A 15863-nucleotide genomic window follows, 5' to 3' on the forward strand; every position below is an offset into this window, starting at 1 on the left:
TATGCAGGATAATACGTGACTGTGAAGCCCTTAGTAGGACCTTCAACATACTGGTCAATTGAACAGACTGAATGAGAGAGAATTCTCAGTGTGGAAACTTTGGCAGCTATGGAGCCTTTAGAAAAGTGGTGGTTAATAGACAGAAAGAAGGCACACTGGGCTGAGGAGGACCAGGTGAAGTGGTTGGGAGAGAGTGTGTTGAGGCTGTGGAGGAAAGAGAATAGTGTATTTTGGCCTCAGGTCCAGATCATAGTGATATTATCGACGAACCTCAACAAGACGAGGGGTTTGAGTTTTTGGGTGACTAGGAAGGTTTTCTATACAAGTCTCATGAACGGGTTTGCATAGGGGGCTGCGATCCTGTTGCCCGTGGCCTTGCTGTGGATTTTTTGTTATACCTTCCTCTCAACGCTGAAGCAGTTATGAGGAAGGATGTAGTTTGTGAGACAGATAGGGAGCAGGTGCTGGGTGTGGAGTCAGCAGGATGTTGGGAGGAGACAGTGTTCGATAGTGGTGAAAGCATGGTCACAGGTGATAGTGTTATGTAAGAAGGTCATGTCAGCAATGATTAGTAGGGATCCAGGTGGTCACAGGAAGGGGATGGTTGTGAGATAGCAGTCCTGCTGTAAATAATGCACACTTTTTATGTGGACATGACCACCACTCGGCTGTGCAACTGAATGAATGACCCCTTCAGACAATGGCTGAGAGCAGAGGTGACCACCAGTAACGGAACACGATAGTGAACACAAGAAGCTCTATTGCATTGGCTGTTTCACAACCCATACCATCTGGGCCCTTGCCCCCAACATTACCGTAGATTCTTTGAATTATTTAGATAGGTGGTTGATACCCCTTCATATTTTCTCTGAAGGTTCTGTAAAAACTTCATTTGTTGTTCGTGTTGAAGTTCTCTCCTACCTCTCTAAGCTTATTGATTCTGCAATCTCTATTATCTCTGTGAATTATGTTCGACAAGGTTTCCTGTATGTTGTTGAATTCTTCTCATTTTCCCAATGTTGTATGGCTGTTAATTTATTTCCAGGCTTGTATTCTGTCTTGTATGGCTCTGTCACATGTAGTCTTCCACCATTTGTATTCCTTTTTCTCAGTGGTTGCTCCAGTTTTATTAGTTCTTCCATTTTTCCTGACAGTCCTGTCCAGTCATCACCCTGATTTTCTTAATTTTTATGTTATTTCTTTCTTGTTTTATTGTTGGTATTGTGGGTCAACTTAGGAAGCTGTGTGGGTTCTTTTGTTTGTCCATTGGGAGCAAAATTTCGCTTTGATTTGTAGTAGGTGATTATCAGATTAAAAAAATCCTTTTCTTGTTCATAAATTTATAATCTCTCATTCTCTCCATTCTTTTTTGTCTTCTTGTAGGCGATGGTTTTCCTGTTGTGCTGTGTATTTTCTTTTCCTGTGTATCTGGGCTTTAATATGAGCTAGTAATATGTTTATGTGCATTGTCAGCACTTTGTTAGTGTTTTCTTCCAGATCTTCCCAGAATTATTCCGTTTTCTGTGAATTTTTCTTGTTGTAGTCAGTTTTGAGGGCATGTGCATTCATAAGCATATAGGCTTTGTTTCCAGATCATTCATGAATGTTGACATTTTTTCTGATTTTTAGGTGAAATCTATTAGAGTCCAGTATTGGTTTGTGTACTTCAAATTCTGTTCCAAAGAATTCAAGATTTCTTCCTGAAGTGTTTGTAACTAGTTTGCCCTTGCGCATTCTGCACTTTCTGAGACAAAGTGGTTCTCATCTGACGTGTGTGCTGGTGTGTTGTCGTGATGGAAAAGGACTTTTATGCAGTCCGATCGCTGGCATTTTTCTTGCAGCTCGGTTTTCAGATGGTCCAATAGCGATGAATAATATTCACCTGTAATAGTTTTACCCTTTTCCAGGTAGTTGATAGGGATTATCCCTTGCGAATCCCAAAAGACAGTCGCCATAACCTTTCCAACCAAAGGAATGGTCTTCACCTTTTTTGGTGCAGATTCTCCCTTAGTAACCCATTGTTTAGATTGTTGTTTGGTCTCAGGAGTATCGTAATGTATCCATGTTTCATACACAGTGTCGAAGTGACGCTTAAAGTCCTGCGGATTCTTCTTGAACAAGCTGCAAACCATCCTTGCAACACTTCACATGGTTCCATTTTTGGTCTAGTGTGAGCAATCGCGGAACCCATCTGTGGATAGCTTTCTCATGTCCAAATGTTTATGTAAAAATATTATGTACCCATTCATTCGAGATGCCCACAGCACTAGCAATCTCATGCACCTTAACTCTTCTGTCATCCATCAACATATCATGGATTTTATCAGTGATTTCTGGAGTCGTACCCTCCACAGGGCGTCCAGAACATTCAGCATCCCTTGTGCTCATATGGCCATATGAAATCACTTATAAACTGTTCTAATCGAAGGTACAGGGTCACCGTAATGTTTATCAAACTTTTCTTGAGTCTCCTGAGGTGTTTTTCCTTTCATAAAATAATGTTTAATCACCACACGAAATTCTTTTTTGTCCATTTTTTGACAATCATTCAACTTCCTCGATTCACACGAATACCAAAGACAAAGAAATAGACGAATATGGCTGAAACTTGGTGTGCATTCTTTCCAAAGATGCTACTAACTAAACATGACCTCGATATGCACCGGTGATGCCATCTCTCGGGCTTTGCACAGGCTTTTCGAACACCCCTCGTGCAAATGAGTTAAGGCATTGATATTAGGTGATTTTGATAAAACTCTCTTGGAACCTCTAATTTCGAGGGTTCCTTTCATATGCATTTCCTCTTCAAATCCTGATTGGTTAGAGTTGAAAACAAATTCCGTACTGAACGATAAGTTCGTTTATCTCATCTGCAAATTTTCAGACATATTCTGCAGTGTGCTGTGCACCATCTAGTTGATGTTTTGTTTGAGATTTCATCATCTTACATCTTCCAATTCTGTAGCACTGAATGAAGCTATGCAACCATCCACTGCTTCCCTTTAAATCACTGTAATCTATGTCACACACAGTTTGGTGCATATAACGTAGTAGGTCACCATGATGCACACCCTGTAAATTATATCAAACATCTGTGAAATGTGCAAACACCAGTTTTGGTAGTAAGTGTGCCTTGTACTCCTTTGAATATCCATAATTTTGTACTCCTTTGAATATCCATAATTTTTCTTATGTATTACATGGTTTTACTGCTGTGTACTTATTCAAAATCTGTCATAATTGTTTTTTACTACACGGTGCATGATCTTCTATGTAAAATTATTTAACAACGACTGTTTTTTACTACATTTCACTGGAGATGGCTCACTGTTCAACAAGAATTATGAACTACATGGATCGACTCCTGTTTCAGTATCACTTTCTGTTGTTAAGCGTGTATTGTAGTCATTGTACTCCTCATGTAAATTGTCCACACAGTCGAGCGTACATGACACCATGCATTTGACTGATTCAACTTACAGAAATGCTTAATATTTCATCTGCCACTTCTTTCTCAGTCTGTAAAATTCCTTGGGTGCCTTTCTGATGAAATGTTAACTTTGGCAACTATTGTTGTAAATATAATGCAATGTTTGTTTCGTTTTCATTGCCATTGTTCTGCTTTGTGTAACATCACTAGCACTATAGCACTATTGTGAGTTACTTGCCAACTAAGCAGTTCAACTATGCCCTGTAGTGTCATACTGTGCTCACCATTGGGTACCTGCCATTAGCAGCAAATATTGTGGTTGCATAGTAGACAATATATGAATGTCATAAACATCATTGCCCTTTTGTGCCCTCGCACTCAAGGGGCTCCCTGATATTCTTAAGGGTTTTTGAGAAGCTCTGATTCTTTTCATGACATTCCTCATCTTCATGAATCCAATGATAAAGTTGATTGCCCACTCTTATTGATTTGGGCCCAGGCTGGTTGACTCTTTTACATTGTTCTGTTATGAACATTAGTTTGTGTTCTACATCTACCTCTACATACATACTCCACAAACCACTGTATGGTGCATGGTGGAGGGTACCTCGTACCACTTCTAGTCATTTCCTCTCCTGTTCCACTCACGAATAGATTGAGGGAAAACCAACTTCTAACAGTGCAGCCCCCAAAAGGGTGTCCATAAACTTTGAGAATGGACACGGCTGTGCTGGCACGGTTTGTTGTGGGTTGAATGACAGAGGTAGTTGTTGCGGGCATGAGTTTGACAGTAAAAGAGATGTGAAAACAGGCCACATGGGGGCCGCACTGAGCTGCCCACAGTGGCACCATCTTTGAAGTTCCACCGCTAGACATCGGCACTCTTCAAGCCTCTGCTATTGGGTCATTTTGGAAGTATTGAAACTCATAGTGATTAGCAGATGTTCAGGATGCTCTGAAAACATGTCAGAATTTCCTGTGTTTGCTGGCTGTTGGGGGCAAAGAATGGAGGAAACAGAAGTCATGACTGGCCAGAGATACCACCAAAAATGCTGAATTTAAGATATCTCAGTAAAACATATGAACTGATTAAGGTATGAAATGCCAGTACCAAATATAAAAGGAGAAAATTATGATTAGTGTGAAGGTTTAGCTGCACCCTTGTTGCAATGTATTATTTCTATGTTATTTTATGTTAAATCAAACAATGGAAACTCCAGGTAGGAATATTAGCAATGTAGGAAAAGACAGATTGCTATTTATCATAATGAAGGCATGTCAAGTTGCAGATAGGCACAATTATGAGACACTCACATATAGCTGTTGGCCACAGCCTTCATCAGTAAACACACACACACACACACACACACACACACACACAGAAGCAAGTACACCTCATGCACACACGGCCTCCAACTCCAGCATCTCCGGCCAGAATGCAACATCACGTGGGATGCAAGCAGCAATCTGGAGAGGGTGGGGAAGGGGAAGGAATAACAGTGCATGGGTGGGGAGAGGAAGAACACTGTCTGGCGGAGTATACAGGGAGGGACTTTACTGCCAACAGGCACAGTATCAGGAGGTTGTGGAGCAGGGAGGTGGGGGGATAAAAGGAACAAAAAGGAGAAGAGAGGGGAAAGGCAGGCAGATGTGTTGGCAGAGGGCTGCAAATAAACTGGGTGGGAGATGAGATTGGGAAGGAGATGACTGGCCAGAGGGGGTGAAAACTGTTGGGTGGAGGTTGTGGGGATAGTATGTTACCGTAGGTTGAAGCCAAGATAATTACGGGGGTGGAGAATATATTGTAAGGACAACTGCCATCTGTGCTGTTCAGAACAACTAGTGGTGGAAGGGAAAATCCGGATGGCTGGATTGATGAAGCAGCCATTGAAATCAAGTGTTTTATGTTCAGCTGGATGTTGTGCCACAGGCTGGTCTGCTTTGCTTTTGGCCACAGTTGGCAGTGGCTGTTCATCCTGGTGGACAGATGGTTGGTAGTCATACCAACATAAAAAGCTGTGCAATGATTGCAACACAGTTGGGAAATGACATAGCTGTTTTAACAGGGGGCCCCAGCCCCTAATGGGATGGTACAGAACTGGAATAGGAAGTGCTGGGTGGGTGGATTGGGCAAGTTTTGCGCCTGAGTCTTCCACAGGGATATGATCTTGGTGGCAAGGAGTTGGGTTGGGAGTGGCATAAGGATGGGCTACGACATTGTGGAGTTTGGGTGGGCAACAGAACACTGCCTTAGGAGTGGTGGGAAGTATCTCGGGTAGGATGTCCCTCATTTTAGGGCACGATAATAGGTAATCAAAGACCTAGCGAAGGATATGGTTCTCTTATTTCAGGCTGAGGTGGTACTGGTACTCACTCATTACGACCCTGGACTGGAACAACTGAACCACAGCCTTCACTAGGTACTAGTACTCACCCAGTACTCACTCGAAAAATGCTTCAGAATGGGTCCCAATAGCATTCTGTACCTGGTCTCTGTTACAAATGGGCCACAATTTCCCAAACTTCTTCCAATAAAACAAAGTTGAGCATTCACGTTCCCTATCATCGACCTGCTGTACTCATTCCATTTCACATTGCTTTGCAATGTTATGCCTAGATATTTAATTAAGGTGACTGTCAAGCTGCACTGTACTAATGCTAAATTTGAACATCATAGGGATGTTTTCCCTACTCGTCCACATTAACTTGCATTTTTCTGTTTTCAGCAAGCTGCCATTCATCACACCAACTCAAATTTTTTTCTATGCCATCTTGTATATTATTGTTATCACTCAATGACGACACCTTCCCATACACCAAATTGTCATCAGCCAACAGCTGTTAATTACTGCTCACCCTGTCTATCATGTCATTTATGTACATAGAGAATAAAAGTGGTCCTGTCACACTTCCTTGGAGCACTCCTGCCAATATCCTTGTCTCTGATGAACACTCTCCATTGATGACAATGTGCTGGATTTGGATTCTCTTACTTAAAAAGTCTTTGAGCGACTCACATATCTGGGAACCTAAACCATATGCTCAGACCTACGTCAACAATCTGCAGTGGGGCACTGCATCCAGTGCCTTCTGGAAATCTATAAATATGGAATCTGCCTGTTGCCCTCCATCCATTGTTTGTAGGATTTCATGAGCGAAACAGGCAAGCTGAATTTTGTGTGAACGATGCTTTCTAAATCAGTGCTGATTTGTCAACAGAAGCTTTTCTGTCTCGAGGAATTTATTACTTTCAAACTCGGACTCCATTCACGAATTCTGTAGCACACCGATGTAAGGATATTGGTCTGTAATTGTGCGTGTCAGTTCTTTTACCTTTCTTATATGCAGGAGTTACTTGTGCGTTTTTCCATTTGCTTGGAACTTTTCACTAAGCAAGAGATTTGAGATAAATGCGGGCTAAGTAAGGGGCCAGTGCCTCAGAATACTCTTGCATGAAACTGAGTTGGGATTCTGCCTGGACCTGGTGACTTCTAAATTTTCAACTCTTTCAGTTGCTTCTCTATGCCATGGACACCATTTTCTATGTCCCCTATGTTGGAGTCTGTATGACAGATGACAGTATGTTTGTATGATCCTCTTGCATGAATGATTTCGTAAACATGAAATTTAAAACTTTAGCTTTTCTTTTGCTGTCTTCTATTGTATTGCCATCCCAGACTAGTTGACAAGTGACTGGATAGAAACCTTCAACCCACTTAGTGATTTTATGTATGATCAGAAGTTTCTTGGTTTCTTGGCCAGATCTTTTGCTAAAATATGGTAGCGGTGGTAGTTGTTGTATGATTCCCACATAGATCTTTGTACAGAAGCACAGATTTCTACTAACTTCTGCCTGTCAACATTTGTACATTATCTTTCCAACTGAGAATGCAAGAGCCTTTGCTTTCTAATCTTTTTCAAATTTTGCTGTTAAACCACGTGGGTCTGTTACGTCCTTGAATCCACTTACTTGGAACATTCATCTCCAGAATGCAACTTACAATCAGTTTAAACATGGCCCATAATACCTCTATGTCAGTCATGTTGGAGCTAAATGATGTCCGTTAATTGTCTTATTGGGATGCTGTTATATGCGTATCTGCTCTTTTCTAACACAAACACTCCCCTGGCATTCTTGACAGATTTATTTGCTTTAGTAACCATCATAACTGTGATGGTATTGTGATCACTAATCTCTGTTGATAAGGTCAGGCCTGTTTGTAGCTACAGAGTGTAAAATATTTCAATTGCATGTGTTGTCTAGGTAGTAGTTCAAGGCAGTTTTCAGAAAATGTGTTCATAAGTACTTCACAAGGCTATCGGTCCGCACCGCCCGCAGTGAATCCGTAGGTGTTCCATTCTGCACTCACTAGATTAAAATGACTTCCAATTAATATTGCACGATGTGGGTATTTCCACGATACTGACCACAGACTTTCTTTGAATGACCCTAAAACTGTCACAGTGGAATGGGGTGTCCAGGGAAAATTCAACAATTAACTTGATTTCACCTAGAACTGGTATACACATCCAAATAACTGCACTGTCTCACTCAATTTCAACCTCAGTATCACTCAAATTTGACCTAAGTACCAACAATATTTTTGTCATTTTGATGAACACACCCCCTCCTGTGGTGTCTAGTCCATCTTTCCAATATATGTTCAATGAATCAGTAAGATTGAGGTTTTGTTAGTGAACTTCTGAAGTATCTCTCTCAATTTTGAGTGGAGCTTTGAGTTCCAAAAGATTCTGTCACAGCCAAGCTCACAGAGCTAACAGACTCTGACCAGAATACCGGTAGCTGCCAAACAGATGCGTCTGGGTTTTGGGATTTCACCTATAATCCTAGTCAGGGACCGTCACAGGATGTTATCATCCAAAGTCAGATAGCACCAGGCTTCTTTTTTTAAATAAGTGTTTCTGCTCCTTTGTCCTCAATCCCTTGCACATGGTCTGTGAGCTGTCAGTCCTAGTTCTTGTATTTCTACACAGGAAGTTAAGATTTTAGCCTTAGCTTAGACAGTTATTTGTGGAGTTAGTACAGGAGTATCCAACCCTGGCCTAAAAATAAATGATCGGAAAATGTGATATATGATGGTTCAGAGATGTGTAGATGAACAAGACAATCACAATCAATGCTGAAAAAGTCATACAGTTGCATTTAATAATTGGGAAAAACAAAAAAACTGTGTTGAACAGTTTAAATTTCTGGGTGCAATGGTAGATCACCAATATCAGTGTAAAATAGGAATGAAAATGAGACTACAAAATGGTAATAGCTTTGACTACGCCATACAAAAATTTTTAAGTACTAAGCTGCTAACAAGGAAAACTAAAGAGAAGCAATATAACACAGTCGTTAGATTGGTCTTAACATATGGAGTAGGAACATGGAGTTTAACTAAAATGGAAGAACACCATTTGTAGGAAAATCTTTGGTCTATACTAAAATAATGAATTGCAAAGCTGGAAGAGAATGCACAACTTTGAAATCCACATGCTACCATAACAAGCAACAATAATTAGCAGAATAAATTCCAGAAGACTTTAATAGGCAAGCCATCTGATCAGAATGACAAAGGATCAAGCGGTTTCAAGAATATTCATGGAGAAGCCATTTGGCAAGACACCAAGGGGGGAGACATAAGAGTTCGTGGATAAATGAAATTAAAATGGTATGCAACAGGATGGGCGTAAGTAATTGGCAGAGACTAGCACAACATAGAAGCAGTTGGACGCAATATGTGAGGTCAGCACAGGTCCCATAGAGGCCATGAAGGAGAAGAAGAGTTAAGAAAAAAATGTTTCCTGTAATCTTGCAAGAGAGAGCAGTGGTCAAAACTAGAAAATGAGCACTATTAACATATGTCTGGAAGCTAATACTTGTTACAATATGAGCCATTCTGTCCTGTGTCAGCTGCCTGCGTATTGGCACTACAGCAGATGGTCAGTGCGATGGTTGCCTCTTAGTCTTACACGTCTTTCAGCCCCCCTACTCAGATACTGCAAACTCATGTAAACACACATGGCTGTCCTCACATTTAGTCACAAGAGTGAGACACACTCTCCTATGATGTAAGTGTGTTGTCAGTTGATGTTAACACCAGTGCCTTGATATGCCTCATACCCAGAAAACTATGGATGAATGGAGTGGGCAGGTTGCTGGACTTCCTTGACCAATCCTTCATTTGGTAAATATTCATGCCATGCATTGTTGTACAAGGTGTAGAAAATAGGGTGTTGCCCAGTTGTGCATTATTAATACCCCCTTTCTGTGACAGTGAAGTTCTGCAAAGAAATTGTTCACACAGGAGACTCAGACAAACATACCATCGTTTGACCATTGCACAGACTCATGTATTGACAATATAGTAATAGGCATCCATGACATAGAGAAACAAGTGAGAGAGCTGCAAACAAATAATTTTTCAAGAGTTGCAAACAAATAATTTGTCAAGTCCAGATGGAATCCCAATTCGGTTTTACAAAAAGTGCTGTGTCACCTGGCCACCAAGAGCTGTTGCAGGACGATCCGATTCACAGATCCAGTTATGTGGCTCCTTCTGTGTATAGCGATTTTACAACTTTGATGAGTGGGGCCCGAAGGTGGCATCAATGTAATGCCGAAACTGGTAGCACATAGAAGTTCATAAAATAAAATAAATTTCTACAATACATATGGCTGTTGGTAAATTATTGCATCAAGAAGCTCATGCCAGCCATTGTCCCACAATCCATAATGGATCAATGAAGATTAATTCATGAAATTGTCACTGAAAAACTGAAATTTCGAAAACTTTACTCATGTCGGGTACCCAAAATTCTTACTGAACAACACAAAAAACAACGGATGGGCAGTGCACTTCAGTTTTCGACACGCTACAATGAAGAAGGTGATGGTTTTTTATCTCAGATAGTCACGGGGGATGAAACTTGGGTATCGTACAACACCCCTGAAACAAAACCGCCATCATTGGAATGGAGGCACACTTCATCGCCAACAAAGGTTAAGACCAAGCAAATCTTGACACCTCGAAAAGTCATGTGCACCATTTTCTGGGACAGAAAAGGTATTTTGCTGAGTGATTTCTTACCACAAGGCCAAACAATCAGTGCACATGGTTACTGCGAGAGCATTAAGAAATTGCGCCGTGCAATACACAACAAGCGCTGAGGATTACTGTCAAAGGGTGGTGTTTTTTTCCACGATAATGCCTGACCTCACACGGCGTATGTGACCAAACAACTCTTATAGGAATTTCACTGGGACGCATTTGATCATCCTCTGTACAGCCCGGACCTCGCTCCTAGTGACTTTCATCTCTTCTTACACGTAAACTCTGTCCTTGGTGGTCAACACTTCAACGACGATAACGAGCTGAAAGAAGGTGGCAACCTTGTATGAAGAAGGCATAAAAAAACTTGTGCCACGTTATGACAAGTGCCAACAAAATTTCAGAAGCTGTGTAGAAAAGTAGTTTAACAGTTGTAGATTTTTGTACAATAAATATCTTTTCTGTATCTGTACACATTTGTTTTATACAACCAAATGGAGCTTACTTTGTGGACATACCTCGTATACCAATCCAGTCTCCTTCCCATCAACACTACAAAGGTGATTGACAACATCACATGTATGAATTCAACACACAGTAATGTATTTTACTGAAGTTCACTACGGAAAAGTACTCATTTAACTGAAAATAACTCCACTGCATAAATATGAGCCCATTGAAGCTATTTTGTCTACACACATACGAGAACTTGACAGGAATTGCTGTGGAGGTAAAGCCTGTCTGCAAAATCAAAAGAAAACACTGCTCGTGGTGCAGGAAGTTACCTTTCTCAGAAGAACACTACAGCTGATGTATGGGGCAACAAGAACAAATTCCCCTTCTAGCAGTGTAGAACATTGTGAAGAGGTTTACACAGATTCTGTCCATCTGTGTTTCTTGGATTTGTATTATTAGTAAATCATACCTGTATCCCATATAGTGTTAACACTCTTTGTGGAAAATAAACAATCCCTGGGTGTATCTGCCCACTTCACCAGTAATTCATGAGGGGTATTGCTGATGATTGGTGTAACTTTGTTAAATATCCTTTAGTAGCTTCTTGTGACATGGTGGGGTAGATAGCATGTGGAGTCACCTGCTCCCTATCTAGTTTGCAAACCTATGAATGAGGGAAGTGCATGATCTCAATCCAGCAACCTACCTTTCTTCCGCCCCCATACCCTCCAACCTGTTACACGCTCAGAACACAGTTTATCCCTTAAGACTTTGGTGTATATGTATAACATAAAAAATTGACATTTAAAAAAACCCCAACTCAAAGCTCACACCGCACTAACAGGATATTTAGTATATTGTTCACTACACTCCGTCCTACCACTGAACTAATTCTTGCCACAGGAACAGTTTCTCCAAGAAAAGCCAGAGATAGACATGGAGCCTGGGATCTGCTGCTCTCTTGTGGAGCTGGTGCGCTCGCTGATGGGTGCGCCCCCAGAGTTCAGCCACATTGTGTCTGTGGCTGACTTCCTGCTTCTCGCACACCCCGCCCGCCACACTTACATCAGCCATGGACGTAACAACTACTACTTTGTTCTGGATGAAAATTCTTCCAGTGAGTACATAAGTGTGCCCAAAACTACATAATGGTGATTGATTGAAATTACACAGTAAGATTATAGGTTTGATTAAAATTTCTTTATTTATAGTACTTGTAATTTTTTTCGTGGTTCAGTCTATGTTGCATCTGTATTTAAGGTAGATTGTGTTATTGACAGTTTAGCATATCTTTCATCATTGAAACTATGTGCTGATAAAATTTATACAGGTCCCTTATCGGGCAGCCTAACAGAATGGCGTTGGCGGAAAAAAGAAATGTCTCTCTTAGCACGTGCCATAGACCCACTGAAGCTGAATAAGGCTCTCACAAATCTGCAGGTAGGTGAAGTCCTAGTTGTGATTTGTCATTGATCAGCTGTGGCACTTCTAATTATAGAAAATATTTTTTAAGTATGTATGTATTTTATAATCTTAGCATGTTACTACAACAACAACAAAATGGACATTTCACGAATACCTCTGACTAAAGTCTCTGGGATGTGGAAAGAAGTAGAAAAAGATGTGCCTTTATTTTAATGGGTTTAATAGACAGATATACTCTCAAAAATTGTAATAATACACTGCTGACCTGAATTATAACTAAATTTGTTAATACAATACTGCAAATTGCTGGCTGGAATAAAAGCTATTAAAAGAGTGATGATAACCACTCTCCATATAATATTGTATACTTTAGGTAGCCACACACTGTAATGTGCCTTGTGGAGAGTAGATGCAGATAGCACCTCATTGTCTGATAGCTAAAAGTCCAGTCTTGTCTATGAGCCTGTTTACAACTGAGCTGTATAGTTAGTGGTTACCATAATCATTCCATTGTCTATTAGCAAAACCATTATGAATCCCTCTGAATATACATGGTGTTTCAAAAATCCTTTTAGATACTTTAGGGAGAGGTTCCTTATACCACAACAAGAAAAGAAGTTTGTATAAACATATATCTGAAAATACTTTGTTTTTGAATTATTAATGAAAGTTACAATTTAGGTGATTGGAGCTCTTGAGCAATAGACTCGAAATAAATACTTGGAAATGTCCTCTTCTTGCTTCTAACTGTGCATGCACTTGTTGAATCATGGACTGTTGCAACCTTTCAAATACTTCCTGACAGTTACGAATGGTTTCACAGGTTTCCATGACACATCAAAGAAGAGTTTCTGCATCCAGGTTGTCTGCTGCTTAGACCCATTATTTAATGTGCCCCCAGAGATAAACCAAAGATGATGACAAGGTGAAAGAAGAGGTTCATAACTTTCTGAACAGCATGGCGACGAGCTGGTATGACATGGGCATACAAAAACTGCCACCGTGTCTACAACATTGCATCAACAGAAATGTTGATAATGGCGAAAAATAGCTAAATGTTCAAGCTGTAAACTTATGTAAACCACTGTAGAAATAAACAGGTCTATGTAGTTATAAAAAAATAGAAGACCTTATTTTTGGGATTAACCTTGTAGCATCATGAGCAAACAGCTGTAGATTGCTACCCACTCTGTCTGCTAAATCATTTGTGTGTATATAGGGAACAGCAGCAGTCCTATCACACTTCCAGGGGGCCCTCCTGACAATAACTTTGTCTCTGATGAACACTCACAGTTGAGGACAATATACTGGGTACTATAACTTAAGGAGCCTTTAAACCATTATCATATCTGTGAACCTATTTCATATGCTCGTAGCTTCTTCAAACAGGCTGCAGTGGGGCACTGCATCATATGCTTTCCATAAAACTTAGAAATATGGAACCTGCCTGTATCCTTTCACTTATAGTTTGCTGGGTATCATGTGAGAAAAGGGCAAGGTGAGTTTCGCATATGCGATGCTTTCTAAAACCATGCTGATTTGTGGACATAACATTCTCAGTCTATTGTATTTGAACTGAGAGTGTGTTCAAGGACTCTGCAGCAAACTGATGTTAGAGATGTTAGTCTGTAATTTTGTGGATCCATTCTTTTGCCCTTCTTATATACAGGAGTCACCTGTGATTTTTTCCAGTCTCTTGGGACTTTACACTGGATGAGAGATTCATGATAAATGGAAGCTAGAGAAGGGGCCAGTGCTGTAGACTACTCTTTTAAAAACTAAAATAGGATTCCATCCAGACCTGATGACTTAGTTGCTTTCAAAGCTTTCAGTTTTTTCTCTGTACCAGGGATGCTTATGGATGTTGTCCAAAAGGAAGTCTGTCCAATGGTCAAATGACAGTATGTTAGTACAATTCTCTTGCATGACTGATTTTTTGAATGTGAAATTTAAAACATCTGCTTTCCTTTTGCTATCTTCAACTGCCCCACCAGACTGGTCAACAAGAGACGGGATGGATGCCAGAGTGATTTTACATAGGACCAGAATTTTCTCGTGTTCTCTGCCAGATCTTTTGCTGAGGTATGATGGTGGTAGTAGTTGTACACTTCATGCGTAGATCCTTTCATAGTCTCATGAATCTCTATTAACCTTTGTTTGTCATCATTTACGCATTCTCTTTTGAACCAATAGTGCAACTGCCTCTACTTCCCCAGCATTTTCCAAATCTTGTTATTAAATCATGTTGTCTTTTCCATCCTTAATCCACTTACTAGGCACATAATTGTCTAGACCACAATTTACAATCTGCTTAAACTTTACCAATAATTCCTCTACATCCATCTTACTGGAAATAAGGTATGTCAGTTTATTGTATAATTGAGATGCTAACAACTGCTTATCTGTTCTTTCTAGCAGAAACACTCTCCTCGCCTTCTTCACTGATTTATTAACTTTCATAACCATAGTTGCTATAATATCATCATGAGCACTAAGCCCGGTTTCTATGCTGATGTTGTCAGTAATGTCCAGCCTGTGTGTAGCCACAAGGTCTAAGATATTTCCATTGTTTGTGCGCTGCCGAACAAGCTGCTCAAGATAGTTTTCAGAAAATGTGTTCATAATTACTTCTCACAACTGTCTGTCTGTACCTGTGCTGTGAATCCATAGACATCCCAGTCCATACGTGATAGGTTGAAGTCGCTTCCAACTAGTATTGCATAATATGGGTATTTATGTGCTATTGACTGTAGACTTTCTTTGAATAACTCTAGAAGTGTTATAGCCGAATTGTGTGGCTAGTAAAAAGATCAAACAATTAACTTGGTTTCATCCAGACCTGTTATACATGATCAGACAACTTCACTGTCACACTCAGCTTTGACCTCAGAGACAATATATTTGTTAACTGCAACTAACACTCCTTCTATGGCCTCTAATCTGTCTTTCTGATATGCTACATATAATGTGATTCTGTTGGTCGAGCTGAAAATTTCTCAGACTGCCAGTGAAAGGATATGTTTTCAGAAAAAAACAATTGCACCTACTTTTATAGACAAATATTCTTATTATATTGGTTTTTTTTCCATTGAGGTGACTCCACTCTTGAGGTGTGGTGTAGGAGTGCTTGCAGAATATCTGTCTGATGTTGTGTTGCAATGATCTCCATATTGGACTGAGAATGTTTTCCAGACACAAATTTCCTTATGTTTGCGGACAGGTTGAAGTCACAGGTGAAAACTTTGGTGACTAGGGTGGAAGTTAAAACACCAGATCGCTCAGTTTTCACATTTCCAAAGAAATTTTCTGGCCAAATACACCGTCCTATTGTAAGCGTGTGAGACAACAATTAGCCTGAAGATACAAACAGGTGATAATTGGCTTCGTGTGAATGGAATGTCCCAGCTTTCCATCATCTTGACCAACACAAGGAGGGAATGCTACTTGGAGACGTGTCATACAATGGCCATACCATCAAGATCATGAAGGGGCAG

The 15863-nt window shown here is 40.3% G+C and overlaps 1 protein-coding gene across 1 annotated transcript in view; it reads left to right on the forward strand.

Annotated features, from left to right (window-relative positions):
* LOC124803150 (lysosomal-trafficking regulator) overlaps window positions 1–15863 on the forward strand; it is a 593053-nt gene that overhangs the window by 328671 nt on the left and 248519 nt on the right. The window contains exons 30-31 of the mRNA XM_047264331.1: window positions 11848–12061; window positions 12275–12384. Of these exons, the coding sequence (XP_047120287.1) occupies window positions 11848–12061; window positions 12275–12384 (324 nt within the window). The remainder of the gene's footprint in view (window positions 1–11847; window positions 12062–12274; window positions 12385–15863) is intronic.

This window comes from Schistocerca piceifrons, chromosome 6 (assembly GCF_021461385.2).
Source record: "Schistocerca piceifrons isolate TAMUIC-IGC-003096 chromosome 6, iqSchPice1.1, whole genome shotgun sequence".
Classification (NCBI taxonomy): domain Eukaryota; kingdom Metazoa; phylum Arthropoda; class Insecta; order Orthoptera; family Acrididae; genus Schistocerca; species Schistocerca piceifrons.